This window comes from Parus major, chromosome 4A (genome assembly GCF_001522545.3).
Source record: "Parus major isolate Abel chromosome 4A, Parus_major1.1, whole genome shotgun sequence".
NCBI classification, from domain to species: domain Eukaryota; kingdom Metazoa; phylum Chordata; class Aves; order Passeriformes; family Paridae; genus Parus; species Parus major.
In genome coordinates, this window is record NC_031772.1 from 238365 (window position 1) to 266313 (window position 27949).

Genomic DNA, 27949 nt, shown 5'->3' on the forward strand with positions numbered 1-27949 from the left:
TTTCTTCACAGAAAGGGTATTTCAACATTGGAATATGCTGCCAAGGGAGGTGGTGGAATCACTGTCCCTGAGGGTATTTAAGCGAAGACTGGACGTAAAACCTAGTGCCATGGTCTGATTGACATTGTGGTGTTAGGTCCTGTGTTAAACTCGATGATCTCAGAGGTATTTCCCAACGTAATTAGTTCTGTGCACTTTTGCTGGGGGCTAAAACCTTCAAAGAGATTCTGGTATCATCGAATCCCAGAATGGTTTGAGTTGGAAAGGACTTTGAAGATCACTTGATTTCACCACTCTCACCCCGCCCGCCATGGGCAGAGACACCTTCCCCTAGACCAGGATACTCCAAGCCCCTTTCAATCAACATTTCCAGTGATAGGACATCCGCAGCTTCTCTATGCAACCTGCGCCAGGGCCCCACACCTTCCTAGGGAAGAATTTCTCCCCAGTATCCCATCTAGCCCCCGACCTCTGGCAGTAGGAAGCCGATCCCCCTTGGTCTGTGGCGTCCTGTTCCTCAGACTGCCCTTTCCCAAGATGGCGCCTGGGCCTTCGCCCCCTCACCGCGCAGGCGCCGTGGCCCCGACCCGGCCGTGACGCGGCTACCCCCGCCTCCGACGGTGCTGAGGCCGCCTCCGCAAGGCGCTGCCCGGGGCGGTCGGTGCTTCAGTTGCACCTCATGGTGCCTTTGCCCGTTCAGGCTGTAAGATGAGGCTGCTGGCTGCCACACTCTTGCTGGTGGCGCCTCTCGGCGCTGCCTTCTACCTGCCCGGACTGGCGCCCGTCAGCTTCTGCGAGGAGGGCGAGGAAACCGAAAGCTGCAAGGTGAGAGCCCGCGCGGGCGGGCCCGACGCGGGCCGTCCCCTCGTTCTGCCCCGTTCGGGGCTCCCGCGGCGAGGCGGGTCGGCGGGGTATTCCCAGTCCCGCTGCTCGCGGGTGTCCTCCCGCGGGCGGCAGCCTTTGCTCCGGGAAGGCAGACAGACCCCAGCTAGTATTCTCTTTTCCCGCTGAACTTTCCAGCCAGCGCTGGGGGGACTCTTAGTTTCTTCCTGGCGTGACCGGGGCCTGTCAGCAGACAAGGGTAACTCCACCATGGGGTAGCAGCATTTGGTAGCCACGCGTTTCGTACCAGCCGCACGTTTATTTCTGAAAGTCCGTATTTTCCTACTTTTTCTCCTTTCCGGTTTCAGTCACTAATTGAGCTCTTCGTGAACCGGCTGGACTCTGTTGAATCAGTTCTGCCATACGAATATGATGCGTAAGTACATCCCAACAGGTTTCCAGAAGCGTTTGGAAAGGCGCTTTTCTGTTACCTTAAGGGTGTCAGTATTTTGGCTGTAGGGATGGAAGAATGAATCCAGTGCTCAGTGGCAGGAATAAAGTACAAGAGGGTGTGAAGAATGAAGGCCACACCTGTGCCACCTGACCGTCCTCTGTTATTGTTAAAAAAAGGCTGTAGGGGTTCTTACAGGTGCATTTCTTTGAGCTGAGTACAAGATTTAATATTGACTGTTTGACATATTTGAAAGTTTTTTCTGTTAGGCAAGACTAGGACGTCAGATGCTTTGAGTTCCTTTTTTTTTTCCCTGGTAATTGAAGGAAACTTCGAGACCAGTCGCTGTTAACTTTCTTTTTTTTTTTTTTTTTTTGCCAAAGCTCCATAGCTACTTCTTGGTTTGTTCTATTTGGTTTTGTTTAATGTTGGTTCTTTTATATGAAAACTTCTATCTGCTTTCCCAGATATTAATAGTCTACAAAGCAATGATAAACAATGTGCTTTGCAGTCTTGCTGTTGGGCACAGAAAAGAAAACTTGGTGTTTTAGCTCCTACCTTGGGCAGTGCAGCAGTAGAAGCAAAGCCAGAGACTAGTTAAAAAATACCCCTGTCTCTATTTCTGTTAAACTGTATGGAAGCCAGTGAATTTAGGACCACTGATTGAGGAAAAATACTTATGTACCAAAGATAAGCATTGGTTTGTTTGTTTGGGTTTTTTAATGTAACCTGCTGCTACCTGTGTTTAATGAAAAGCCAGCATGGTTACATTCTCTTATATTCAGCAGTTTCAGGCTGTACATAGTTGATAAGAATTGGTGAATGGTGTTTGACAGTGCAGCACTCTAAAAGCACTTCTTTGAAATGTGTTTCATGTTAAATGCTATTTGTAAATATTCCTTTAAGAAGGGGGTGTAGTTTTTCAGAAACTTTTTGCAAGAGAAATGAAAAGTCTGTAGCACAGCCCCTTTTTTCCCCCCAAAATGAAACATTCTATTGTTTGTTTAAATTGCCATTTGAAAAAGGTGGGTGGATTAAGCATCATGCATTTTATTAAAGATATCCTGGAATATGTGTTGGTTGAGCTTGATATTAAAATAGATGTCAGCTTTCTTCACAGAGGCTCTCAGATATTTTACTACCAGTGTTTGACCTGTAAAAAAAAAAAGTCATGAAAACTACTGTGTTAAGGAAATAATTTAAGGCTGGTATTTACATTTATATGTCAATTAAAAATAAAAGGGAACTTTTGCTACTTTTTTCCAGTTTTGACTTCTGTCAAGATAAGGAAGAGAAAAGACCATCAGAAAATCTTGGACAAGTGCTGTTTGGGGAGAGAATAGCATCATCTCCATATAAGGTTATTTTATCCCTTGAAGTTGATTCTGTTTAAATTTGATAGCCATCATTCTGATGGCTGTAATCCATAGACATAATTGAAGATTTGATGACTTTGAAATTTGGTGATTTTTTTGTTTGTATTTTTTTAATATAAGCACTATGGAGTTTATGTAATAAAACCCAATAAAACTCCTCCCAGGCCAAAGGCATCTTATGTTGCTTAATTACAGTTAGGAAACTGAGCCAGTGATCACTCTTGCCTGTTGCTCTGTGGTAGGGAATTCCAGAAACTCTATCTAGGGTAGTTATTTAATAGCTGTATGTAAGGAGTGTTAGATGATCTGAAACAATTAGTTTATTTAATGTAACATTGGAGACTATAAAGTGATAGTTCAGGATCTGTTTCATATACTTGGTTGTAGTATTGGGCAGCTTCCAGAGTGGGAAGGGGAAGTTAAGTTATGGCTCACTTGCAGCTTTTCTTTGCTTATACATGCTTATGATCTGTTGTCTGAAACAGAATCTTTCAGTGTCAATGCATATCACTTGGAACCTTCTATAAAGTAAATGTATGGAAATATTTTGTGGATTGGGTATGTGGTGTTTTTCTGTATCATGCCTTGTATTAGCAACGACCAAACGTAGCATATCTAAAGAGCTGTGCCATCAACTAGCAGTGGGGGAGCTGTGGTCAACAGTGGCTCTTGGTGTTTGAATACAGTTTCCAGACTTGGATTTGCTGGTGAAGCTGAAAACTGCTATGTGTGTGTGTGATGGTTGCTAGATAATCCAAATCCCTGTGAGAAAAAGAGGCAGCAGTTTCTGAGTCTGCTGCTGCTCAGTCATAAGGGACCCGATCACATCTTTTCATTTGTGTGTTAGGATGGTGCTGCCCCCTCCCTTATATGAACTGCTCTTAGACATCTCCTTGATTCTCTGAGCTAATGTAATTTTAAGTCTTAGGACTAGTGGTCACAAGAAGCTTTTAAATGTGTAAGCATGGTGGGTCATTTGGACTGGGTCCATATTGAATAGATTAAGTGTTATAACAGTTGTTTGAAATGGCTGCACACCACAGTAATTAGAAAGTGCTGCTCCAGGTTAGTATTTGGGCCTTGATAACATTAGAATTTTCAGTTGTGTTTTAAGCTCACTAACAGGTTGCTAACCTGTTAATTATCCTGTGAAGGTTAATTATCATTAACTGGGTCAGAAGTTGGAGATGCAAATGTCAATGTGTTTGTGTTATGTGATGTCTGTGCTTGAAGCTTAGATGTTAGATGTTGTGCAACTTGGGCTTTTAGCAGCCTTATTTAACTTGGTCATCATGGGGAAAAACAGCTAAACAACATGAAACATTCAAGAAGGGTGTAGTGAAAGTCTGTTGTAGCAAATGATGAAATTATCAAAATAAAACAAACTGGTAGAAGAAAAAGCAATACCTTTTTTACTAATTTTCAATTTTCAGTCTTCAGGCTTTATTGTTTAGAAACTTAGAGTAAGGAGGTAAAGTAAAAAACCTCCCTACTTAACTGGAAAAAAACCCAAAACACTAAAAGATCTTTGAAGCAAAATTGAAGTGAATTTTTCTTGTGTGCTTTTTTTAACAGTTCACTTTTAAAAAGCAAGAAACTTGCAAGAAGGTTTGTACAAGAACATATGATCCAGGAAACAGTGCTGATAAAAGCAAACTGGCTTTTTTGAAGAAAGGAATGCAATTGAATTATCAGCATCACTGGTAAGCCAAGACATGTGCTTGAGGTTGGGTTTATTTTCTGCTTTTGGACATTTGTTATCTATGTTTTAAGTGGTTGCTTTTTTTCTTTGTGCATGATAGTTGTCTCTACCGTGCATCTTGTAGGCCTTACTGAAAAGCGTGTGTATTACGTGAATGTGAAATGTCACTGTGAAGTGAGGTGCATCCCTTTCTGAGGACATGTTCTTTGATGATTTCTGTCTAGGATTATCGATAACATGCCTGTAACATGGTGTTATGATGTGGAAGATGGACAAAAATACTGTAATCCAGGATTTCCAATAGGATGTTTTGTTACTCCAGATGGTAGAGTTAAAGATGCTTGTGTTATAAATGTAAGTGGTGGAACTTTCTTTGTTAGTATAGGGTGGTTTCATTTGTGGTTTTACTTTTAAGCTTTCCTTTCCTGAGAAAGAAGAGATATGTTTGTAAACATGCTTAATGTTCGGACTGTGGGCACTGACAGAGCTGAGTGCTGCTGGTGTGTGCAGTGTCTCACTGATACAGTTGTCCAAATAAAAAGTTCGTACAGGTCTTTTACCAATATATTCTTTTAAAATGTATAAAATAATGGTGTGGATGTTCAAAAGCCTTAGAAAATTGAGGTTTGTATTCTGAAATTTCATGTGTATCCATCCTAGTACCTATTCATTCTTTGTCTATATGGTGTTCATGTGCAAGATGTTCTTTTATCAATATCAGATAGAAGCTTTCTAGTGAAGTCCTAGAAATGAGTTCTGTGTTCTGGTTGCAAAAGTTATGTATCACAGATTACAAGTTAAATGTATCAGGCTGTGACAGGGAAAATAAAGTTGACAGTTGGAAATGTGTCAGTCATCCTGGGAGTTCCATTGTGAACTAGTATAATTGCACATAATAGTGATGGAGTTTTATCCCTCCTGGGTGAGGGACAACACTCCTCTTGGTGAGGAGAGAGCTTTCTGTGACTTTACCACTTGACCTACTGCTTGTATGCTGTGGAATCAGTTCATTTGTGCAGCAGGTCTGATGCTTGAGGTTTTGCTTTTATCATGCACGTTCAGTTTACTCTGTCTATTATCACCTTCCAACTCGGTTACTCCTCAGGCTCCCCAGACTCTTGAAAGTGATCTTTTATACAGGTATATTGTTGAAGTGTTTCCCTTTGTTGCTCCTTCATACACCCGTCTCATTTTAAAGTTCTTGACTTCTTGTGCCCTCTCTTGTTGGAGAAGTTGCTCAGTTTCCTGATCATGTTTTGTAGTCAGAGTTTAACAAGAAGAACACTTTCTACCTCTTCAACCATGTTGACATAACAATCATGTACCACAGTGGGAAGGATGAAAACTGGCCTGGTGCAAGACTGGTGATGGCAAGACTGAGACCACAAAGGTAATTGTGCATTAAAGCAACAAGTTGTGGTACTCTGGAGTCCTAACAGTAGTTCCAAAAAGAACAGTTCCTTAGAGATGTTATTCGTGTTACTGAATTCTGAGGAACATGTTTTTCTGACTTCTGGTAAAGCATTTTTTTCAGATACATCCTTTCACTGAGTAACAGTTTCCCATGCCAGATCTGTTACCTGTCTCCCAAACACATTTTGGATGAAAGTACAGGAGTACTTTTTCCTATGTAAGTTTGGATACAGAGATACAGGTGAAATACCATGTTAACGTTGATATTCAGAACTGCAGATGACAACAACTAATTTCCTAAGACTAACTGATTTTCTCAAACAGTAGCTTCTTAGTTTTTGTGTTGACCTGAGTGGAGGTGCAACAACTCAGAGGTCTGAAGAAGATTGAAGCAATTACTTTGGCCTCTAGTCAATCTGTTCATACACAGTTCATATTTGAAATCTCTATTTGAAAACTACAGTCCAGTTACAAAATTTCAAAGTGGCTCATTTTTTTTATAGCTGAACTTCTCTCTCTTTTCTATAGAAGTTAAGTGACTAGTAAGTTCTCTCTCTTTTCTATAGAAGTTAAGTGACTATAGTAAGTTACACTATAGCTGTTTCTGAAGTCATACAGATATGCTTGGTACAACAATCAACATATACAGATATGCTTGATTGTACTTGGTTTTATTCTTGCAAAGGTACAGTGTATTTTTAGTGAATTATCCTTGCTATGCAAGTTTATTCCTTCCATGAGTGCCAGGAAGATTCTACCAATCTTATTCATTTTTCATTAACGCTTTATCAGTAGCATCCTGAATGGCAGAAAAATGAGAATTTGCCTTTTCCCTGGCAATGCAGACCACAAGGGGGCAGTTAGGTTGCACATAACCTTAATTTTGTCATTCTCTGACCAGGTGCTTTGCTTCAACCTTGAAGCTTTCCTGAGGGGGAGTATTTGTGGTTGGAACACAATGCTAAATTTTTTAAAAGAAAATTAAAGTTTTTAAAGATTTTATTTAACTTCTTTTCCCCATTAGCTACAAGCATACAGATGAGAACAACTTAAGCTGTGAAGGCCCACCTATGGAGATTCCTGGAGAATTTACCAATAAACTGAATTTGGTTTACACTTACTCTGTGACATTTGAAGTAAGTATTAAATCTGTTACATGAATACGTAATTCCCCAAAAGAATGTAATCAAAGCAGTTGGATAACTTACTAATAACTGGATTACAGTGTAAATTCCGTAAGGATGGTCTGGTGAAGTATTTTTTTGAAAATCTTAACAGGTTTTCTGTTCCTGTAATTTAAGTGACACTATGAAAATAAAAATTAAGACCATTTTTTATTACTGTGTTTTATTACTACTAGAAAATTAGTAGATTGAATAACTGGAAGAGTTGTCTTCCTTGAGATCTACTCTGCTTTCAGATTTCAGTCAGGGTGCTGAGAGTCTTATGCTGTGGAGCAGTTTATATTTGGGGACATTTCTTTGTTAAGTGTTGACTGTAAAGCTTTTTCTCGTGAAGTTGCAGGGTTTGTCTCATTTTGTGTGGTTTTTATTTTGTACACTGGCTTTTTCTTAGGTAGGCCATCATCTATTTTTTTTCAGAATTAATGCTCTAATGTTTGCTAATGCACTAGTAACATTACTAGTAACTAGTAACTAATGAACACTTTATTCAGCCTGTAATGAGTTGGGAGGAAATTGCTTTCTGGCAAATGAGACATTTTACCTCAGCATGGAAATTGAGCCTCATGGGTATGACAATAATTTGATTCGAGGTGCTTCAAATCTTGGTACTTCTGTTCCAGTCTATCCTGAAAGGGTGGTGGTTTCTCAGTCTTAGAGGGTTTGGCTTGAGACCACCAGCTTGTTTTGTACAGATAGTGAAGCTGCCATGATATGGCAATGGCTTTCATCCTGCCAAATTGATTTGAACCAGTGACCTTGAGGTGCAAGGCTCAGTAGCCTGTTACTTTTCCCTTGAGACACCCAATCTTCTTTTGACTGATTTTTCTATATGAGTGAGATTTCTTTCATTAATATTTGTGTTTAAATCTTGAGGTAAATTGTGATTTAGAACTTCAGTGTGAACTTTGTCTGGTTCCTCACGCAATGGGTGAGGTGTTTTGGTACCTACACTCTTTCTCCCTGTTGTGGAGCAGGTAAGGCTCACATCTAGTGGGTTTGGATACTTCCAGCAGATGGCACTTCAAAACTGCTTATTCTCATTGTCATTCATAAGCCTTGATTTGAAATAATACCTCATGAGTTTTAGTTTTTATTAGTAGTTTCAAAATAACTTAGAAGGGGGTTGTTTTATCAGTGAGAAGTGGTTTTAAATAGGAAGACATCAGTTTCAGTAAGCCTGACTACATAAGGCAATAAAATATATAGCTGTTTTATGGTCCTTTCTAATATGGCAGCTGACTTCTGATGAGAAGGTTACAGTGTCTGCTTTAATTAACTGAAATGGACAAGGTATTTTTGCACTGTGTGGAAAGTATGCATCATCATAGCTCTAATGTTTAGTACACAAGTGTACAAAAATGTAAGCATGAGAGCAGTTTGGTGCAGCAGTTTGGCTGTACAAACTTAGCACCTTGCAAGTAAATGAAGAAATTCAGCAGAATTTCAGGCCAGTCAGGGGATAGAATTTGGTAGCAGGACAACACGTATGTACATCCAAAGAGAGCAGCTAGGAAGGACAAGGCTTGTGGGTCAGAAAGAGTCCTCAGTTGTACAATTGAAGGTCCATCACATGAATATCTGGAAATGAAAGTTGTCTGCCAGGAATCAGTGGAAAATAGTCTGTATCAGCCAGCACTATGACAGAGAGTGAAGAAGCCTGTGCTAAATGCATTAAAAGTGATGAGAAAAACATTTCTAGTTTCCCCTGGAATTTTTCTCTGGAGTATGTTTGACAAAGTTAAAGATTTTGAAGTTTCAAGACTAGTGTGCTATGCTGGAAAATGTTGTACAGATGGCATGATTGTTTTTCAGCAGCTGCATCCCAAATCATGGAAAGATGAGGCTTAGTGAAGCCTAATTTAAAGGTAGAAGATGTGGATAGGAGATTTCAGTGAAAAGATATTATTCTAGGATCTCTAGAGATGCATTAATGCAAGAGAGAGGTCTTACATCCAGGGTTGATACCAGGCTTAGAAATGAATGCTGACTGGAAGGTTTGGGGAAGGGATGTGGTATGCTTATTGCCTCTTAAAGACTTTAACAATCTTGTACTGACTTCTATCAATTACTATTTCATTTCCTTATAGGAAAAGAATAGTATTAAGTGGGCTTCCAGATGGGACTACATTTTGGAGTCAATGCCGCATACAAACATTCAGTGGTTTAGGTAAGATTTGCTTTTATCCAGTGAGTAACCTTGCAGAGGAGCACAAAGATTTCTTAGTTGTACTTCTAGATAGAACAAAGTCTGTATGTTTTCAGTCAAGAAAACTTTTTGCTTTCATATGTGAAGTAAGTTTTCACCTTTTGGGGGCAATTGTATTACAGCATTAAGTGAAAGGAATGCATCATCAGTATCCGAAAGGAAAGCAGCTTCCACTGTTTTACTTTATCATTTCCATTCTGGAGAAATTTTGAGTCATTGCAGCTCTGCAGTGTTCTTATTGTTACTCTCTGGCTTTGACTGCCAAATGAGAGGTACATATGTATAATGCATGTTTTGTACTCAGCAGTTGCTTACAGTAAAAAGATCTTTTTTTTATGAGTTAAAGATGTATGTGAGAAGCTCTTGCTTATTTTATTTCCCTCTGTAGCATGGGAATGATACTAAATAAGTATATAATTTGTGTTGAAGTGTTTATGTTTTGCAGTGTAAATCTTGAAAAGGCTAATCCAACTAAATTGTTCTCTACAAAATATTAAATGGTACAATATCAATTTCATTGGTTGATAGATATAAAACCTACTTGACAGTCTGCTTTAAGAACGGTGGCTGTTTCACCAGGGAAATTACTTCTGAGCTATATAAGGAGGAAAATAAAGAAAAGCAATATGTAACTGTCTTCAGAATTAGTAAGGGATCATTAAATACTGTTTTCCTCACTTCGGTCTTCTAAGAAGTCACAGACTTTTAAGTTTTGTACCTTTATCTTCTCTGCATGGGAAAATACTGAGAGGGCTGAGTATCTAAGGCTTTTCCTCAGATCTGAGCTGTACATGTGTATGAACTGATGGCTCTCTTGAAACCTGAATAACTGAATTCAAAGTTTGACTTTTTCTTTATCTACAGTATAATGAATTCCCTTGTAATTGTTCTCTTCTTATCTGGCATGGTGGCTATGATCATTCTGAGGACTCTTCATAAAGATATTGCAAGATACAACCAGATTGACTCTTCTGTGAGTAAAATTTACAGCTTTTACATGGGTACATTTTTCTGTCCATAGTGATGTCTGTCTCTTAGAGTTGAGTACAGTCTAGAGAGATGTGTAACTATGATGAGTTTGATACATGCTAATATCTCTGGGGGTTAAAAATTATTGGAGATATTCTGATTAACATAGTCTGATAGAAATTCATGTTACCTGTGGCTGGAAAGTGTGGTGGAATCACTTTGTTTAGTTAGGAGATCATAGTACTGCAGTTCATGTGCAACACAACTTCTGACCTTTAGCTGTATTAGAACTACTTTGGTATGTGTGTCAATGATACTTTATTTGTAAATACGATTCCCATGGTAATTGCTGTGTTAAACTGAGTAGTTTGTTTAAATTAGTGAGATGACTGAAGCCTGTTGCCATCCAACTTAATCTGTTGTGTTCTTTTGAGATATGTACTGCTTAAAATGGGACAGCAGCAGGTTCCTATAGTGGAAGAGAATATAACTGATTGTCAATTGAAAAGACTTGACCAGTAAACAGAGAGTCATTTTTACTCAGCCCTTTTCTCAGTAGTAAAAGTGGTATCTGCAACTCAAAGATGAGAAGTAATGTCACATGCAACAACAGTCTGAATTTTCACTCTTGTTGCTGTCCATCTGGTTAAAGAAGTACTTAAAAATGCACAAAAAGGTTTAATATTGAAATTAAAACATCTGAAAATATTTCTATTCTTCTTTGTGGTTTTAATATTGAGTATCTTTCGTTAATGTAAATCCAGACACTGATTTAAAGTGGAATTATTTTTCTCACATCCTTTATCTGATAGTTTTTGTGAGGCTCCTGTTTGATCTCTCAATTAAATTATGTTCAATATTTTATACTGTGTTGTCTTTATTAGTTGATCATTCTTAATGTGATAAAGAGCAAGACTTGTAGAGGCTTGATTAGTTTTTATGAGTAACAGCAGGGGTAGGTGTGACTTTCAGGAAGCCACAGTTATTTTATTTTTTTTTTGCCAGGTGTGAGAGACTTAAAGATCTGTTGCAGTTCAAGGAGCTTATTTAAAAAGGTGTGAAATAATTGTGCAAAAGAGGACCTGGGCTGAAGAAGATGCAGGGAAGAAAATTAGTATCTCACATTTAGGGGGTGCTGGTGATTGTACTTCTAAAGAGATTGATGCACCAGCCAGTGACTGTGGTCTCAGAATGTACATTTAATGTTTCAGCTGATGCTGGCTTCTAGTGTGATGTGGATTTAGTGAGACATTCATTAATAAAGTGTTTAGAAATCATTAGATTACTTTTAGGGTCTTATGACTAAGAGAGGATTCCTGAAGAGAACTCTTGCCAGTATGTTTTCACCAGTGAGAGGTAAAGCTCTCTCCCTTTTTTTTCCCCCCCTTTATTCTGAAATCTCTTTGGTAATGACTACTTGAATGTAGGGGGCTTAAATCTTTGTTAGACTGTTTTGAGAACAAAGATAAATTAATGGTAAGATGAGGGTTACTGCACCTTGGAAAAGTTTAGAGTAATTTTGCTCTAATATTTTTTGAAACTCTAAAATATAGCTGACTACTCGGTTTAGTTGTACAGTTCTTATCATTATGTTGTACAATAAAGGTTATCAATACAAAATACTGTGGAATTTTTTGAATAGAAGTTTGAAAAATACTCTGACTCACGGCTAATTAGCCAATAATGAAAGAACTTAATTCAAAATGGAGCTTAGAGACAAACTGTGGCACATAGGCTCATACAGGATAAATCAGGGGTCTCAATCTTCCAGACCTGGTTTCCCTTTATTTCTTAAACCAAAATAATTACCATGTAGTATTTGTTTTGAAGTTTGCGTTACAACCAGAAGGTCTTTTGAGTGAATTTCCCAGATGAGTTGTTGACAAGGATTCTATATGAACCATTCCAAATCTATAAACATTTTCTGTGTTCTGTCAAGAAGTGAAGTATTAAGCATCTGTTCCTGCTTAGTGTTCATCATTTTGGGAATAGATTTGCTTCAGGTGGTAACTTTTGCAACTCTTTCATTCCTTACCTACAGCTACCTGGGAAAAGCCTTTCTCCTGTCTAACCTTAACAATTTTCTCGTCATTGTCACAATTAGTTCAGACTTACAGGAAGTTTTGTATTTATGCTTCTTTGACGAAACACATCTTTCTTTATTGGAGGAACATTGGAGGTGTTGGAATTACACCTGGATATCTGGTATTGTTTTCTATCAGGTACAGGGTGTGGTTTTGTATTTTAATCAGTGTTATCTTGTGTTTAATAGTTTTCAATTTCTGTATTTATATGAGAGTAATTTCTAGCAAGCAAAGGCATCATTATGGGGAAAACAAAGATAATCTTCCAGATAAAGAAAAGTTACATCACCTGTTGCAATTTAAGGTGCACTATGTCATTCACCAGTGTGGTCTGCTTTCTTTCTTACCCTGCTTTTGGCAAGCTTTAATTCCAGCAGTAAGCAGTTCTTTGAACTGAACTCAGTATTCCCACATTGAATGGAACCTGTAGCTTTTAGCTTTATGGGGAGTAGATTATCTTCTTGTGGGGTTGGTTATGTGGTTGTGTGTGTTAGTTTTATTGTTTGGTTGTTTTTTGTGAGGGGAGTTGTCTGTTTTGAGTGATTTTATTCAAAAGCTTAGTCCTTCAGCAGTGGTTCCTTAGGGCCACTGGACTGAGGATTCCCCTTCCCCATTCCGTCCTTCCATCCATTCAGCTCTGGCAGTGGGATGAAGTGTTGGTGCTTGTCCCTCATGATTCCAGGGAGCAAACTTCCTTTTGGAGTACAGAGACAGTTTCATTCTTTTCCAGTATTGTCATTGAGACCAATGGGCTTTGAAATCAGAACAGACAAGGATAAATTCATGAACTGGATTGAAGCTAAAACTAAACTGCATGCTTTGTTTTAGTTTAAATGTAGAATGTTTTTCTATGGTCTGACTAATTACATTTGCTTTTTCTTGCGCTAGGAGATGCGTATTTTCTTGATTTTCTTGCCTTTCTCACTGAACCATTAGAGGGTTATAAAATCAATGAGTGATGACTCAGATGCAATTAGTCTGCCTTTTGGATCTTAACTGGAAGCTAATCAAACTTTAAATACGTATTTTGCATCTTGTTTGTATTAATTCACTACTGCATTATGTATTGCTGCTAAAGACATTGTTGATTTTGTACAGGAAGATGCCCAAGAGGAATTTGGCTGGAAGCTGGTTCATGGAGATGTATTCAGACCTCCAAGGAAGGGAATGTTACTGTCTGTTTTTTTGGGCCAAGGAACTCAAATTTTCATTATGACGTTTATTACTTTATGTAAGTAACTTCATTAAGGTGATGTGTATGTAGTTTAATTGTTATAAGAAAGATGCAATGTTATTAAACAAATGATAGAAGCCTTCTTTTGGAAAGAAGTCCTTCCTTTAGTAACATAAAATATTAATGCAATTTCATAAGAGTAATTAGATAGCTTCAGTAATGCTGTTATAAGCATTGTCATTGAAAATGTGATATCTGGGCTAATGCAGATTCTTAATGAATTCAGAAATCAAACTTCCTTCTTACAAGTTTCTTTTTAAAAAACACAGTTTTGTGTGGTGTAAATTATCCAAGGGTCCATTAATATAAGTTCAAAGGTATAATGCAAAGCTTTAATGTTCTGGCAATCATTTCTATCTAATATGTTTGACACAAGCCTGCAGCCATACATGAAATACGAGCAAGAGTGCACACCAGTGTGCTGTGTCAATAGTACTGACACAATGTTGAGATAATGAGAGCCTACCACAAATAGCTATATATGTATGTAGTTGTGTAACCTGTCATGAGATGGTATTTTATTATTGATTGTCTGTAAAGTTTATGAGTATTCAGTTTCTTATTGTGCAATAGAATTGGTAAGTACACTGATACTTCGTACAAAAGAAGAATCTTTCAAACTTTGTTCTCCAGGTTTAATTCAGATTTTGGTCTTTCATAGGGGAGCTGCTTTTCTCTATTTATTGCATGATACTGTGAGATTACTAGAATTTTCTTGGTAGGCTTGTCTTTCCGTGTTGATCACAGTTCTCTATCTTGCTTAGCAGCGATAGCTTCCTGCGCAATGTGTATAGTAGTGTAGAAGGAAATTGGAGGCAGGTAAAAATGCTTTGGATAGATGGTGGCATTTTGTTTTTCAGCATTTTGGCAATGAGAAACTTTCTACTTAAGAGATGAGGTGGAAATAATGCTTTTGAATGAAATAGTGCCATTAGGGGTATGTTCATGTGATTCAGGTTGTACAAGAACTTACGCACTCAGCCTTCATTTAAATATGTGGTAGTGAATGGGATAAACCTTCACAGTGATCCATCTTATTAGGGGTATTTTGGCATGTGTCAACAAAGAACTAAATCTTTTTGTTTTTTTAGTCCTAGCTTGCCTTGGTTTCCTTTCTCCTGCCAACCGTGGTGCTCTGATGACCTGTGCAGTTGTATTGTGGGTTTTACTAGGAACTCCAGCTGGTTACGTGTCTGCTAGAATGTACAAGAGTAAGTACATGCATTTATTTAATGTAACACGACATGTTAAATTCAGTATTGCTGGGCTGTATTTAAGCCTTCATCTGTAGCTTGTGTCTCAGACTGCTTCTTGCTGCTATTCTGCAAGACGGTTGGAAAAAGTCTTGACTTGGAAATTGTTGTTTTTTCTTGTCAGCATTCAGAGGTGAGAAGTGGAAGACCAACGTCTTGCTTACAGCTCTGCTCTGCCCTGGGTTAGTATTGTTCCCCCTTACTCTTTTCTGTACACTTAAGTGTAAATGAATCTGAAGTGGGAAGGAGCTGGGGAAAAGCCAGTTGTTACAATGCTTGTCTGTGCGACTTTGTTTATGGCTGTTCCCAAGCTGCTGTTCCTTTTGTGCACTGCCTATCTGTGAATATAAAGAAAAGTCAGTTCTGAGGAACTGGAACCTGGTAGTCTACAACACAGCTTCTTGGCTTGTTTTGTTGTCAGCTGTGGGAGTAGGAGGAATGGGGCAACACTCGTGCAAGATTGTGTCGCAGCCTTTGGGAATCACTGCACCAAAATATTTGGCACAGTGCTGGGGTAATTCCAGTGTGGTGTACTGTAGTACTAAGTATGTTCCAGGTAATTCTGGTTATAGTCTTCTTACATATAAACATAGGTGATGTCCATATATGGCTGTAGTGTGTATCATACTATATAGTGTGGCCAATACCGTCCTGCTTGTTCTGGAAGGGCAATAGCATTTCAACCTTTTGTTTTCTCATAGCTCTTATGATCTTTTGTGAGAATTAGTGGGGAGAGGGAGCAGAACTAATTTCTTCTGCAAGTCTTCCATGTTTCTTGGTTGCAACTTTGAGTACTTGAAGTTATCCCTTGGCAAATGTCCTTGGCAAAAGTGGAAGAAAATGTTATAAATTGCTGAAGGTATTTCTTCCTCCCCAAAAACCTCAGCATGAATAAAACATGACTTGGCTTCAAGTAAAGCAGAATCTCATCAAATGAAAGGTAATGTGCTTGATAACAACCAAGTATAGTATTTCTGTGAAAAATCTCACTTCTAAGCAGAATGTGCTTCAGAATCCCTGCTGTCATTTAGCTGTTAACAGGAAAGGGAAGAAAATATATATTGATGGGAAGAATACTGTGCTGATCAGTTACACTCCCAAATAAATTGAGTTTCACAGAGGAAGTAAAATGACTGGGACTGATAGAATATGAACAGATGCCCTGATTACACTGTGCTAGTTCAGTGAATCTGCATAATATCATAAACAGCCCAAGGCCTTTTTAATCTCAGTAGGCTGATGTGAGTTCATATTTACAGTATTTTTTCTAACTGTGGAGGGAGTAAGTGAGGTCTGTGTTGTGAGCCTGGGTAGATGATAAAAATTAGAAAGACTTCTAAAATGGATTTGATACTTCCTTTTCATTCAACAAGATGCTTGCACCAGGGTTTGCTTAGGTGTGCTTATTGAACAAGTCTGTTCCCATGAACAGTTTTGGCAAGTGTCAGGCCTTTCCTAGGGAAAAAAACGGAGCTTGTCTATTGCTCCAATCCTTCCTCCTTCCTTTTTAAATTAAATACAGTGAAAGGATGCGTGTTCACTTCAGGGCACCTTAAATTCTGTCTCAGGAACACTTTCTTAACAAAAACCAGATAGCGGTGCACTTTTCAGGACCCTTTCTGAGGCTGACTTTTCTGTGGGGTGTCCTTGAATGCAGGAATAATGGCAATTAACACAAGCTTCTTTTTATATGGGGTTCCTTTGCAGAACAAACATTCTGCTTTGTTTTCAGAATGGGATGTTTGAAATTTTCATCTCGCCTTGGTTCAGCAACACCTTGATTCTCATCTCTGGGTTGTTTTCTAGTTCTTGTCCAGGATGTTTAGAAAATGCGGCAGATGTGTTTAATGAGGAAGGGAAAAGCATGTCTGGAGACAAATCATGGCTGATGCAGTCTTTATTTAAATTCTCCTGAAGCATAGGTTACTTAAAGTGTGTAACTTCATGCTTATACAAACATTTCTGTTGCAGAGCAGCGCCCTCTTTAATCCCCACTTCCCTTTGTGACACAAACTGCAGTAGCACATTATGTTTGTTGTGAGAGTCCATGGGGATTCCTAAATAGGAGATTTTGTTATCACTGTATTTATTCTGAAGGAATTTAATTTTTATAAAGGACATAAATGAAGGAAATATTTATGGTTTTAATAGGGAACAAGGCTCAGATAAGGAGTTTTTAAATTTATTCTATATTTTTCCATTCTTTGTATAAATTGTTTCAGTGGCATGTTTCTGTTACTTTCTGATGTTATGTGCAGAGTCTTCTTTATTTAAAAAATGGCTTTGCTGTAGGTACCTACATTACTAGCATTGGGTGATGGAGGCATTTTTACTTTAACTGCACCAGTGATGAAAGCAACTAGGACTGTTGGGGAAATTGGAAAATTGGAAGAATCTACATTTATTTTAAATTATTTACATTTTGTAATACTAATATTAAATAATACTAAACAGCAATACTTGTAATATTACTAATTCTTTCTTAAATATTTTAATACATTTTCTGATTTTATTTTTCAGGATTGTCTTTGCTGATTTCTTCATTATGAATCTCATTCTGTGGGTGAAAGGCTCCTCAGCTGCCATCCCTTTTGGCACTTTGGTTGCTATCCTTGCTATGTGGTTTGGAATTTCAGTCCCACTAACCTTTGTTGGTGCCTATTTTGGCTTCAAAGAGAAGGTAGGGCCCTTTGAATCCAGATGGGAAGTACACCTGTCCTCTGTAATTGAGCCATTGACTGTCCAGTCGAGCGTTCTAGAGCAGGATCTAGTTGGATTGAAACATCTGTGATCCCATGATTGTAAAACAGCATTTTACTGTCTTGATATTGAAACAGAGTATGTATTTGTAATGTCACACCACACAGTTTTTTCTGTCCATTCATTAGAATCAGGTTTTAATAACTTTCTTGGAGCTCTTGCTTGCTTTTTGTGCTTCAGGACTACCTTGGTAGTATTGCTGAGTTTTGAAGAAGTGCATCAGAGAGGCTTCATTTGTACTTCACTAGTTTGAAGTAATGCCAGACAGCTAAGAAAAATGGGATGTTACTGGCTTTTTTAAATTTTATTTTGTTTTTAATTAAGGACTGGACAGATTTATTTCCTTTGTGTTCTGCCTTGCTTACTGGCCAAAAGTTGGAATGTCTAAAGCACATGTGCTTTTTCCTAATGCTGGACATCAAGTTCGTAGGTTTTTTTGTTTGATAACTTGTGATGGTTTATGAATGAAAATGTAGTTATGTTTATCAAATCTTTATATGCAAATACTAGGGAAAAGTAATCTTATTTTTGATGTAATAATTCATCTTTTATTTCTATTATTTTTTTCTCCAGCCTATTGAACATCCAGTGCGTACAAACCAGATTCCTCGCCAAATCCCAGAGCAGTCATTTTTCACAAAGCCATTACCTGGTATCATCATGGGTGGTATCTTACCCTTTGGCTGTATTTTTATTCAACTTTTTTTCATTCTGAATAGCATTTGGTGAGTATTTTTTTTTTATTTTTATCTAATTATACAGGTTTGATAGTACACAAAGTAAGTTTGAACATCCTAAAGCAATATTATTCCCATATAAGGAATAAACCAATTTTTAAAGTTTTTGATAATTCTGTAGATTTCGTGGAATTTCCGGGGTCTTTATATTTATTTCTGTGCTTAGAATTTACAAAACTAATTCTTCTTAAAGACAACTTCAAAGTATGATACAAGAATCCTCTAGCCTTGGTTTATCTTCCTGGTTGCAGCACAAATGTGGTTTCATGGTGTTGTGGTTAGGTAGAGCCTAATCCATGGTGTAACTATATTATGATTTATGAAACTAATGGGATCTAGCAGTTTCCACTGTGCAGATCAGAATCAGGTCAATGTTTTGCAAAACAAAGATTCCACTCCTCACGAACAATCCACTCCACTCCTAAATCTCGGAAAATCTAATCAAGCAGTGTGTGAAAAGTTAAACCAGTGCAATCTTACATAACTTTCACAATGTAAATGTGAAATGTCTAATACATTGTTGTTCAATGGCAAATATTACCCTGGAGGTGCTAGGATTTTATGGTGTCACCTGTGTAAGTTGAAGGATCTTACAGAACTGTTTTCTAAATCAGTTCTTAAATGCAAATACATTAGTTTACCTTTTAATAACAGTCCTCAAAAAAATAGAAACCGTGTAATGTAGCTGTGCTGAAGTATATAATCGGCTGACAAACAGGTATATTCTGGTTTTGTAGTTGAAGTTAGCAAATTCTTAAATAGTTTATTATTCTTTATCCTACAAAAGGGAAGCATGGAGGTAATATGCAACTAATACTCCTTCTGTCAAATCCTGTACTGCAGTAATTGTCACCTTCTCTCAATAATGTTAATTTGGTTATTTCACTTATCTGAAAGACACCAGATTAAAAGTAAATGAACATATTTCCCTTGTATTTATTTTTGTGGGTGATTTTGTTTGGTTAGCACTTGGTTTCAAGTCAGCCTTAGTCTGGAAAGAGAATGGGAGTGGAGGAACATCTGATTTGATGTAGTGAGGAGATGCAGAGACACCTGGAAAACCTGGCTGCAGCAGCAGGAAGAAAGTTAGTATTGGAACTAGGGAAGAGTGCAGGTGATGCAGGAGTTGGGGAAGCTAAAGGTCTTCCCAACTAAGAGACATGAAGTGATAAACATCTCTGGTGGAAATTGCTTGTAACTGTTCTCTGTGGCAGAGATGCTGATTTCAGGTATAATTGAAGACTTTGTTGGTCTGTAGAGCAATTACCGGTTTATTACCGGTAGCTTAAATAAGTACATGTTTACAGAAAAAAAAAGAAAACTTTTTTATGAATTAGCCAGTAGTGGTACAGGCAGTTACCCCAGTGGTGTGGGTTTTTTGGTCTAGATTTTTTTTGGTCGGTTAACTCAGCATCTGGTAATGGGAGACTGTGAATTAATTCAGAACTTCAACCAAAAACGAAACTCATGTTTTTATTGGTTTTTAATTTTAGGTCTCATCAGATGTACTACATGTTTGGATTCCTGTTCCTAGTTTTTATAATCCTTCTAATTACGTGTTCAGAGGCTACAGTTTTGCTGTGCTACTTCCATCTGTGTGCAGAGGTAAAAGTTACAGTTCTGATATAGGTAGGGCTTGTACCTGGAAGATGTTAGACATACAGGTGAGGTATTCACATACACTGTGAAGTGCTGGACTCTGTGAACTGATTGCATTTTCAGCCTTGGCATGCCTGTTAGCCACGCTTCTGAAATGTGCCTTTTGCTTCAAAATCCACTGCTGGCAACAGATAAGCAAAAACAAACAGCTTTGATCCTAGAGTAATTTCATCTTCCTAGTGGAAGCAATACAGATGACTTTGAAGAAGGAGAATATCTATGTGCCATGCTGGAATTTTTCTGAGCTAAATTTTAAAAAATTCACTGTGTTTCATAAGACAATGTTATTTTTTCATAGTTTTACCTATCTTCAATTTCCTACATGATGATTCTTAGTGAGTGGCTTATTGTTTCTTTCAGGACTATCACTGGTGGTGGAGGTCATTCTTGACCAGCAGCTTTACAGCAGTTTATCTCTTTATCTATGCAGTCCATTACTTCTTCTCTAAACTCCAGATAACAGGAACTGCCAGCACCATTTTATACTTTGGTTACACAATGATCATGGTCTTGATTTTTTTCCTTTTCACAGGTAAGTACAATGTTCAAACTAAAATTAATATAGGGGGCTCTGGTTTTGAAATGAGAAACATTAGATGAAATCTAGATTACGTGAAATATTAAATACAATTTACGACTCTTTTAGACAGCGTTACTTACTTGGTTTCTGACACCACAAAGATCAATAAGATACTATTTTTACATTTTCTTCCTAACTTAAAATTACATTTATTTATGGTAAAATTAATTTTCCTTTACTGACTATTATATTAGCAGGGAGTTCAAACCATTGTGTTTTCAGGGCCCCGTTCTTGTTCACTTTGATATTGAGTATTAACTTGATTCTGGATTTCATAATTGGTTCTAGAAGTTCTGTAGTTAGAGATAATTTCACTCTGTGTATGGAGGATAAAAGCTATTTTCAGCTTTCACTATCAGCAAGTGAAGGAGGCTGGTGCTGAGGAAGAAGTGAATGTTGACAAGATAGTTTTAGTACTGTTGGAGTTGTCTTGTTGTCTTACATGCTCATTAAACCACTTCCTAATGATGGAAATACACCTTAACTGGAGGAACTGATTTGAAATATGGCTCTCCAGTGTTAGTTGTCCAACTTTTCTGATGTAACTCATGCAGACCAAGTGTCTTCTACAGGATTATTCTAATGTTCATAATCACTTGACTGAAACAATAATTTCGAGGTTTATTTGATGAGAAATCTGTGCCGAATTTACCATGTGTTAGTGAAATAAGCAGCTCTTTGAAGGGTACTGGCCTTGAAAAATAGCCATGAGTGTTTTATCTTGGTGTTCATCATACTGCTGTGGTTGTATATGTAGATTTAACACATGAAGTCAGATCTTTTAGGTGTCACTGCTTGGCTTTATGAAATACTGCAATGACAGAACTAGAGAAAATGCTTCATGTGTGATGGGCTGTTCATAAAAACAGCCGTGATTGTCACTTCAAAGATTTCTAATAGGATTCTCTGTCAATAGCATGGTAGTTTGTGTTGCTACTTTTTAACTTCTTCTGCCTGTTTGTTGAAAGCTGCTATGATTACTTTGTGTTCGCTTTGTGAAATGCATCTTTTAGTTAAGTGCAGTTAAACGCAGATGAAAAAGAGGCTAAAATAGGTAAGGAAAGTAAGTCTTAGCATCAGACTTCAAGTTTGTCAGTGTAACAGTGAGAAGGACCTCTTTCATCCTTGTTTGTTCTACTACTGGTTGGCACAAAGCAAAAAAACTTCATAAAAACCTGAGGAAAATTCCTGTATGTTTGAACAATGCAGTTATCCTGTAGAAATTATATTAAATAACAGTAACTGTCACTTATTGCTGGTTTTTGTTCTTTAGAAATGTGTCTCTTTTAAGAAGGACAACAAAAGTTCTAAAAAGAAACGGGGAAAAAAAAAAAACAAGGAGGATTTAATTTTTCTATTTTTCAATTATTAGAAGGCAAAGATGGAAGTTTGCATATTGCCAGTTAAATTCTGCTTAAATTGTGGTGAAACAGGCTTCAGATGTCTTCTAGAATATATATCTAGCTATATTAAAAAAAAAATCCCAAAAATTATAGTCTAAAATGTTTTAATTACTTTTATACTAAAACAATATGTTAATATGTTTCTGGGTTTTAGCATAGGTTAGTTGCTATCCTGCCAATTTCAGTATCGCTTAAAATATGCAAATTGGTAGAATTAAAAATGTCCGTTTCATATATAAAATGATAATTGAAATTGTCATGGCACCTGCCATTTTTAATACCTGAAATGATATTAAAAGCTTCTGATATGCTGATCCCGCAGTTCTTGATATGAAGGCTAGTGAGGCACCTGAAGTACAATAATAAACTATGCTGCTGTTATCTTTGCAGTGTCGTTTTTTCCTTTTGAGAAAACCCCACAACAGTGCTCCCTGTGCTGCTTTTGTAGCTCATGAGGAAAGTTACTACATGGTCCTACTTTTTTTTTTTACATTTAAGAGAGCAGCTGCTCACTAGAAAGCTTAATGGGTACAGCAGATACATGGAGTGTGTATCCAATACATCCTTGCTAATGTACAATGCTGTGGTAACTTTCTTTTCCATGTTTAGGTGATAGATTTTTGGGCCTGAAGTGTAAACTGTTCTAGACAAATAGCACAAACAGAAGACACCTGACTTTGCTTTCTTTTGTAAGATACTCCTTAGCAGGCATTGCTTTAGAAAACGGGTTTAGTCCTTCACAGTTTCTGGAGTTTTCTAATGTAATTTTAAACACTTTTTGCATTAATAGAGTTCCAAAAATGGAATCTTGATCTGTTCCACTTACGTTAGCAGTAGGTATTTTGTTTTTCTCTGTTCTTGCCTACTAGGTCTCAGCAACTCTGACAGAAAAATAAAGGGCAGTGTTAATACCTCCTCCATGGCAGTGTGTTGTGTTACCCTGGGGCATTACAAAAGAGATCATAATGAATAAGTAAACAGGAACTGAATGTTTGTATAGCAACACTAACAGTAGTATAATCTGACTGGTGAAATCTGATGGTGTGCACACCCAAACCAGACAGTTAGATTTTAATGTACAAAGAGCAGCTAATCTTTCAAGAAATAACAAGTGTGGCTGGATGGGGATAGCTACATGATTACATGTATTTTATTCGTGGAGACAAAAAAATGCTGAGCATAGTCAAAGCATGTTTCTATACAGTGACCTCTATTTTTGAACATCATTTTCACTTGTGAGTTAATGCCATTTTCAAAATTGAGTTTTGATCTTCTGGGTAGATTGTGTTTAGAATCTGAGATTCTGAAGCACCCACCACTGTGCAGTGATTGAAACCAGTATGATACAGAGAGCTTTTAAGGTACATGAGAAGTATCAGGCAAGTGCAGAGTGCTTTTCTATTTGCTTTCTTACAATCTGCTCGTGCTTTGAATTCTTTATTCTTCATTAAACAATAAAGCTAGAAGAGATGAATAGAGCAGAAGAGTCTGCTTAATGTATTTTGACTTTATTCTGTGCAATAATCCTTGTTTTTAATTTTGAATTTAACCTGGTTTACTAACAACTGTCTCTTACACAGTTAGATGCTGGCTTTGTGTATAATGTCTTGTGTCATGTATAATGTCAGAAAGTGGTAGTATATATATCGCAGACCAGACTATTCAGCAGAATATCAAGCTGAGGACAAAATCATCAAAAAAACAGTGGAGGTGTCAGTGTCTCCCCACTAACCATAAAGGGATTTTTGGACATAGCGTGCTTCTTGGCTAAAGAAGTTTCTTGAGTCATCTTCATATCTGGGTTTGTGAGTTTTAAATGGACCCAGCAAACGATTTTTTACCTGTACCTCCCTAGAATAATCAATGACATGAAGTGAGCTGCTGTGCACTGAGATGGTTTCACTTTCCTAGGCTAGTTGAGATTATTTAAAAAGGTAGAATCTTAAAATATGCCAGTTGCCTGCTTAAGGGAAAAATAAAGATCTCTCCCACAACAGTGAGTTGTTCAATGCAGACTGCTCAGATGCTTTTTCATTCAGTTTAAGCTGGTGAGTGGTTAGGATTGGGTGAAGTAAACACTATAGCCAAGAAACAAATCTGTTATATTGGGTTAAACTGAACAAACAGATTATACAGGCTCATTGGAGGAATTGGTGTTAGACTTGGTGCTGGGTCATTTGATAGAAATGTACATGTGAAAGATGTAAAAACCTTAAAATATAAAGGAATTTAGACCAATCAGAAGATAAATGTAATGGTCTCAACTCTCTCAACTAGTGAGGTATTTTATATATTCATTTGAGGTTCTGTATTTTTTTCTGTGGGTTTTTGTCTGTTGCTTTGTTAGGGTCTTTGTTGTGGTTTTTTGTGTTTTTTTGGGGTTTTGTTGTTGTTTTTGTTTTTTGTGGTTTTTTTGCTTGGGTTTGTTTGTTTGTTTTTTAAGTACTTAGTGTTAGAATTTTTTTTTAAACAGCTTTACCAAAACCACCTTTGTGTATTTGTTCTGTCATGGTATGTTCATTGATGTCTGTCAGAGAAGCCTGAGCTGCAGAGGTGTGCTTCTTGTTGATAGTGCTTCTAACTGGGGTTTCAGTTGGAATTGAAAGAGACAAGTAAAAGCAACATCCTGGTGTGGTCTTATCTAAATCTTACCTAAATACTTCTCCTGTTCTAATGAGATGCTCATTTTAATAAGGGATGATTTTAATTTTGGTGCAAGGTGAGCTTAGAAAAATGCTCAAGATGGAAATGCTACATACGCTCTTCAAGAAAACACATTTCAAACCATGCAATGTGAGAGGCATGGTTGGATTTTGACTAGTGCCACTAATAATATCAGTTTTACTGGGTAGAGGTACTGGTGTAGGAAACGGCGTGTGCAGTTACCTGTGTTTTAGGATTGGCTTTAGTCAAAGTAGTTAAAAGGAGAATTTGAGAACCTGTCAGTACCAGTTAAAAGATCCAGTATGAAGTGCTGTCCAGTATAGTGCTCAAATCTGGAACAAGTGACAAATTTGTGAAATGGGCTAAAACACAGAAAATGTGGAAGACATTCTGGCTAGAATTTTTAAGCAAGCCACACTAGTTCAGAGCTATTCTTCCTCTCCAATTGCTACTCATTTGCAGATCCCCTTGACTGGGATATTTATTATTGTGTATTAAATCAGAAGCTTTTTTACTGCTTTACCTTTTGTGGGCCTTACAGTGTTCATGGAATCACAGGCACCCCAAGAGCTGAGGTGGAAACACTGAATTACAGTGCTAGTAAGCCCCAGTTACTGATGTAGAGGTAGAAACAGAAGGAATCTCTGCTCACCAGAGAAGGTTCTGACTACCTAAGGCTGTGTCTTGGTAATGAGTGTTGCCTTTCTCTCCTGAGTTCGTGATTCAAATCTGATATCTGACAAACATTATCACTTAAAAAGTCTCTTATTCTGCTTCCAGTACATTGGCAAAATTTTTGATAAAGTTTGAAAATGAGCAGGGTGTACATGGCCTTTGATTTACTAAACAGGCTTTTTTTTTTAGGAGGGGGAGCTGAAAATCAATGTTACTTAAACCTTTGAAAATCTCTTTATAAATAAAATGCTTGTTCACAGTGTGAAGTCTTTAAGTTCTGTTATGACTGACACAGTGTTTTATAGAAAACTGATGTATTATAAAGATTCAGACCAGCGAGGATTGGAGGAAAATACGTGGATTTATAGTGTGTTCTCATAATAAGTTGTGGCATGCTCAGAAAACTATGGTAGCTGTCATCTTGGGATAGTTGTACATTTTGGTTATGATAGTATCTTTTTGTTCTAGAACAGCAGATAAATTTTTAATTTTATCTAATCTGTTAGACATTTGGAAGAAACTGCTTTCAAAGCCATAAAAGGCTTGGAGTGGACTGTTTTATAAAAACACCCAAGAAGCAGAGGCTGAGAGGGTTATTAGAATGAAACTGTGAGAGTAAGGCTTAGAGTAACAATGCTGGTATTGGAGTATTTGACACAGTGGGAAGAAGTGAGATACACCATGCACTGCAAAGACTTAGTGATGTCAAGCCTACAAAGGAATTACATTCCTTGTGTGGTTGATGACTGATCTGTCAACAGCCATAAATAAATCTGCCATCTCCTACTGTTTGAGAGAATAACAACTGCAAACTTGGAAGGAAAGGGCAATCAGGGTAATCACAAAATAATAGTAGGTCAAAAAGCCTTTAACTGAACATATACGTGGTAACATGAGGAATGTAAAAATACAGATAATAAGCATCCTGAGATGAGTTGCTTGCTTTGGAAATGTGTAGATGTGGGCTGAAAGACAGATGTAACTCATGTTAAAAATCCAAATGCTTAATAAAGAATCTTCTAGTTATTAAGTCAGTCACAGTAGTCAAAGAGATTGGAGCTGATGTTAAACATGGGCTGTACAGACAGAAAAGGGTAATGTAAAATGAGGAGCTGAGTGCATAATCTTGTAAGTGCCTGCAGTGGAGCTGGGAAGGGCTGTCCCAGGGCTGGCATGTAGCTGTGTCTTTGAGGGGGAATTCAGTGCAATTGAGATCTTCCCCTTTTTTATCTGTTAAGGGCTAACATCTCCCTGGCAGTTTACAACTGGGTAAAAGCGTGAGGAGCAGTGCACTGCTTCTTTTAGAGGCTGAACACTTAATTAATTGACTGGGACTCTGTCTCCTTGCATATGAAATTCTTAAAGTAATTTAAAAGTAAATGTGATGGACACAGTGTCTTTGCAGTTGCCTAATACTAATTAGGGACTGTTGGTGAAAACCAGAAATTTGTTCATCAGTTTAAAAATAGAAAATTGGTATATACTAATCTCATTCAGTGTTTTGGTTTGTGGCTACTCCTTTCACTTGGTGCTTGATTCCAGCTGCTGTAGCACGCAAAGCATTCCTTTGCCAAAAAGAAGTAACAGGATACAAAGAAGAAGAAATTTTTATTCTCAAATATAAATAGAGCATGAAAAATATAAAACTGGGGCAGGTGAATTTTTCGAAGGCCTAGTTATATGTCATAATTCATAGGTGGCAGTGAAGTATTGTAGACCTAAAAAAGACAGGTAAAGGCTGACTTGGCATGTCAAGTTTCTGAGCTGGTGCTTGTGTCCCTGCTCATAGCGGTGGCAACGTGGTCACCAGTGGCTTAAATGTATGTTAAGTGGCCTGGTCCCTAAAAGCTATCTTTGCTCTAAACCAATAACCTAGCTTGGGGATGAATGTGTGTTGTTAAATTTAAAAAGTGCTGTTTTTCTGGGTAGTAAGCTGGATTACAATGTTATATTCTGTCCTGCTGGGAAGCACTTGTTAGATTTCTCTCTCAGGACAAAGTGGAAGATAAACTAACCATTTTTACTTTCTCATTTCAGGGACTATTGGATTTTTTGCCTGCTTCTGGTTTGTAAGTAAGATTTACAGCGTTGTGAAGGTGGACTGAAAAGCTCCAAAGTGTCTTTTGAACATATCTCCCTTGCTGTTTGATAATTTTTACCATGTATTGAAAAACATCCTGTGTAATTATTTTGATTTGTAAAAGTGGAAGACCAGACCACAGCATAAAATTCAGATTTTTATTGAAGAAAATGGCACCATTGCCATTTTGATATAAACAGAAATGTTTACATCATCATATGCTTATTGAATATGTTAATTATAGTAATTCAAAAATTATATCCAAAATTTGAGTTAGAACAAATAAGAATTCTATGAACTAGTTTATTTGAAAAATTGAGTGCATTATGCAGTTCTCCAGCTGGATTTCCTTCTGACTAGGGCTTGGGGTTTTTTTGTTACCTCTTTTGGTTACCATTTATATGCCATGAAAGCCTAGGACTGTCAAGTAAATCTATGTAAAATGTGAATTTTTTTTTAACTTAACTATGATTGTACATATTATCCTGCACCTTCTTTACAGCTAGGTTATCTTCTTACAAATGTACATGCATTTAGTGTAATGTAGACTTTATTAAAAATATCGACACTGGTTTTTGTTCAAATAAAACTGCACAACTCCAGCTGTTATGTTTCCTTTCTTGTTAATTGGCTCTTCACTACTTGGTCTCAGATCATACTAGTTTAAACAGTTGACTGGTTTTGAGTTTTATATTGT

The 27949-nt window shown here is 37.4% G+C and overlaps 1 protein-coding gene across 4 annotated transcripts; it reads left to right on the forward strand.

The window, feature by feature from the left end:
- Window positions 1-606: 606 nt before the first annotated feature.
- LOC107203928 (transmembrane 9 superfamily member 2-like) lies at window positions 607-27854 on the forward strand. Of its 4 annotated transcripts, XR_004497239.1 has the most exons (18): window positions 607-825; window positions 1191-1258; window positions 2540-2633; window positions 4225-4352; window positions 4576-4705; window positions 5614-5741; window positions 6789-6900; window positions 9036-9115; window positions 10019-10127; window positions 13306-13438; window positions 14533-14652; window positions 14819-14876; window positions 17215-17374; window positions 18028-18179; window positions 19685-19796; window positions 20211-20382; window positions 23115-23194; window positions 27210-27854. XR_004497239.1 is itself a non-coding variant. In XM_015626573.3 (17 exons), the coding sequence occupies exons 1-17, from the start codon at window positions 709-711 to the stop codon at window positions 27275-27277; spliced, it is 1941 nt and encodes a 646-aa protein (XP_015482059.1). In that variant the 5' UTR covers window positions 608-708; the 3' UTR covers window positions 27278-27854. The 4 variants fall into 4 exon arrangements, 3 of the variants coding, with proteins under 3 accessions (XP_015482059.1, XP_033369930.1, XP_018862093.1); XM_015626573.3 differs by lacking the exon at window positions 23115-23194 and having other exon boundaries at window positions 608-825; XM_033514039.1 differs by lacking the exons at window positions 1191-1258; window positions 2540-2633; window positions 23115-23194 and having other exon boundaries at window positions 608-825.
- Window positions 27855-27949: the final 95 nt, after the last annotated feature.

What these genes read in the sequence shown, in the direction of transcription:
- LOC107203928 (XM_015626573.3), top strand. Translation starts at nt 709, where the DNA reads ATGAGGCTGCTGGCTGCCACACTCTTGCTGGTGGCGCCTCTCGGCGCT. An exon ending in AAGATGCTTGTGTTATAAAT is followed by an intron (nt 4,706 to 5,613) that starts GTAAGTGGTGGA and finishes CATGTTTTGTAG; the next exon opens with TCAGAGTTTAACAAGAAGAA. An exon ending in TATGACGTTTATTACTTTAT is followed by an intron (nt 13,439 to 14,532) that starts GTAAGTAACTTC and finishes TTGTTTTTTTAG; the next exon opens with TCCTAGCTTGCCTTGGTTTC.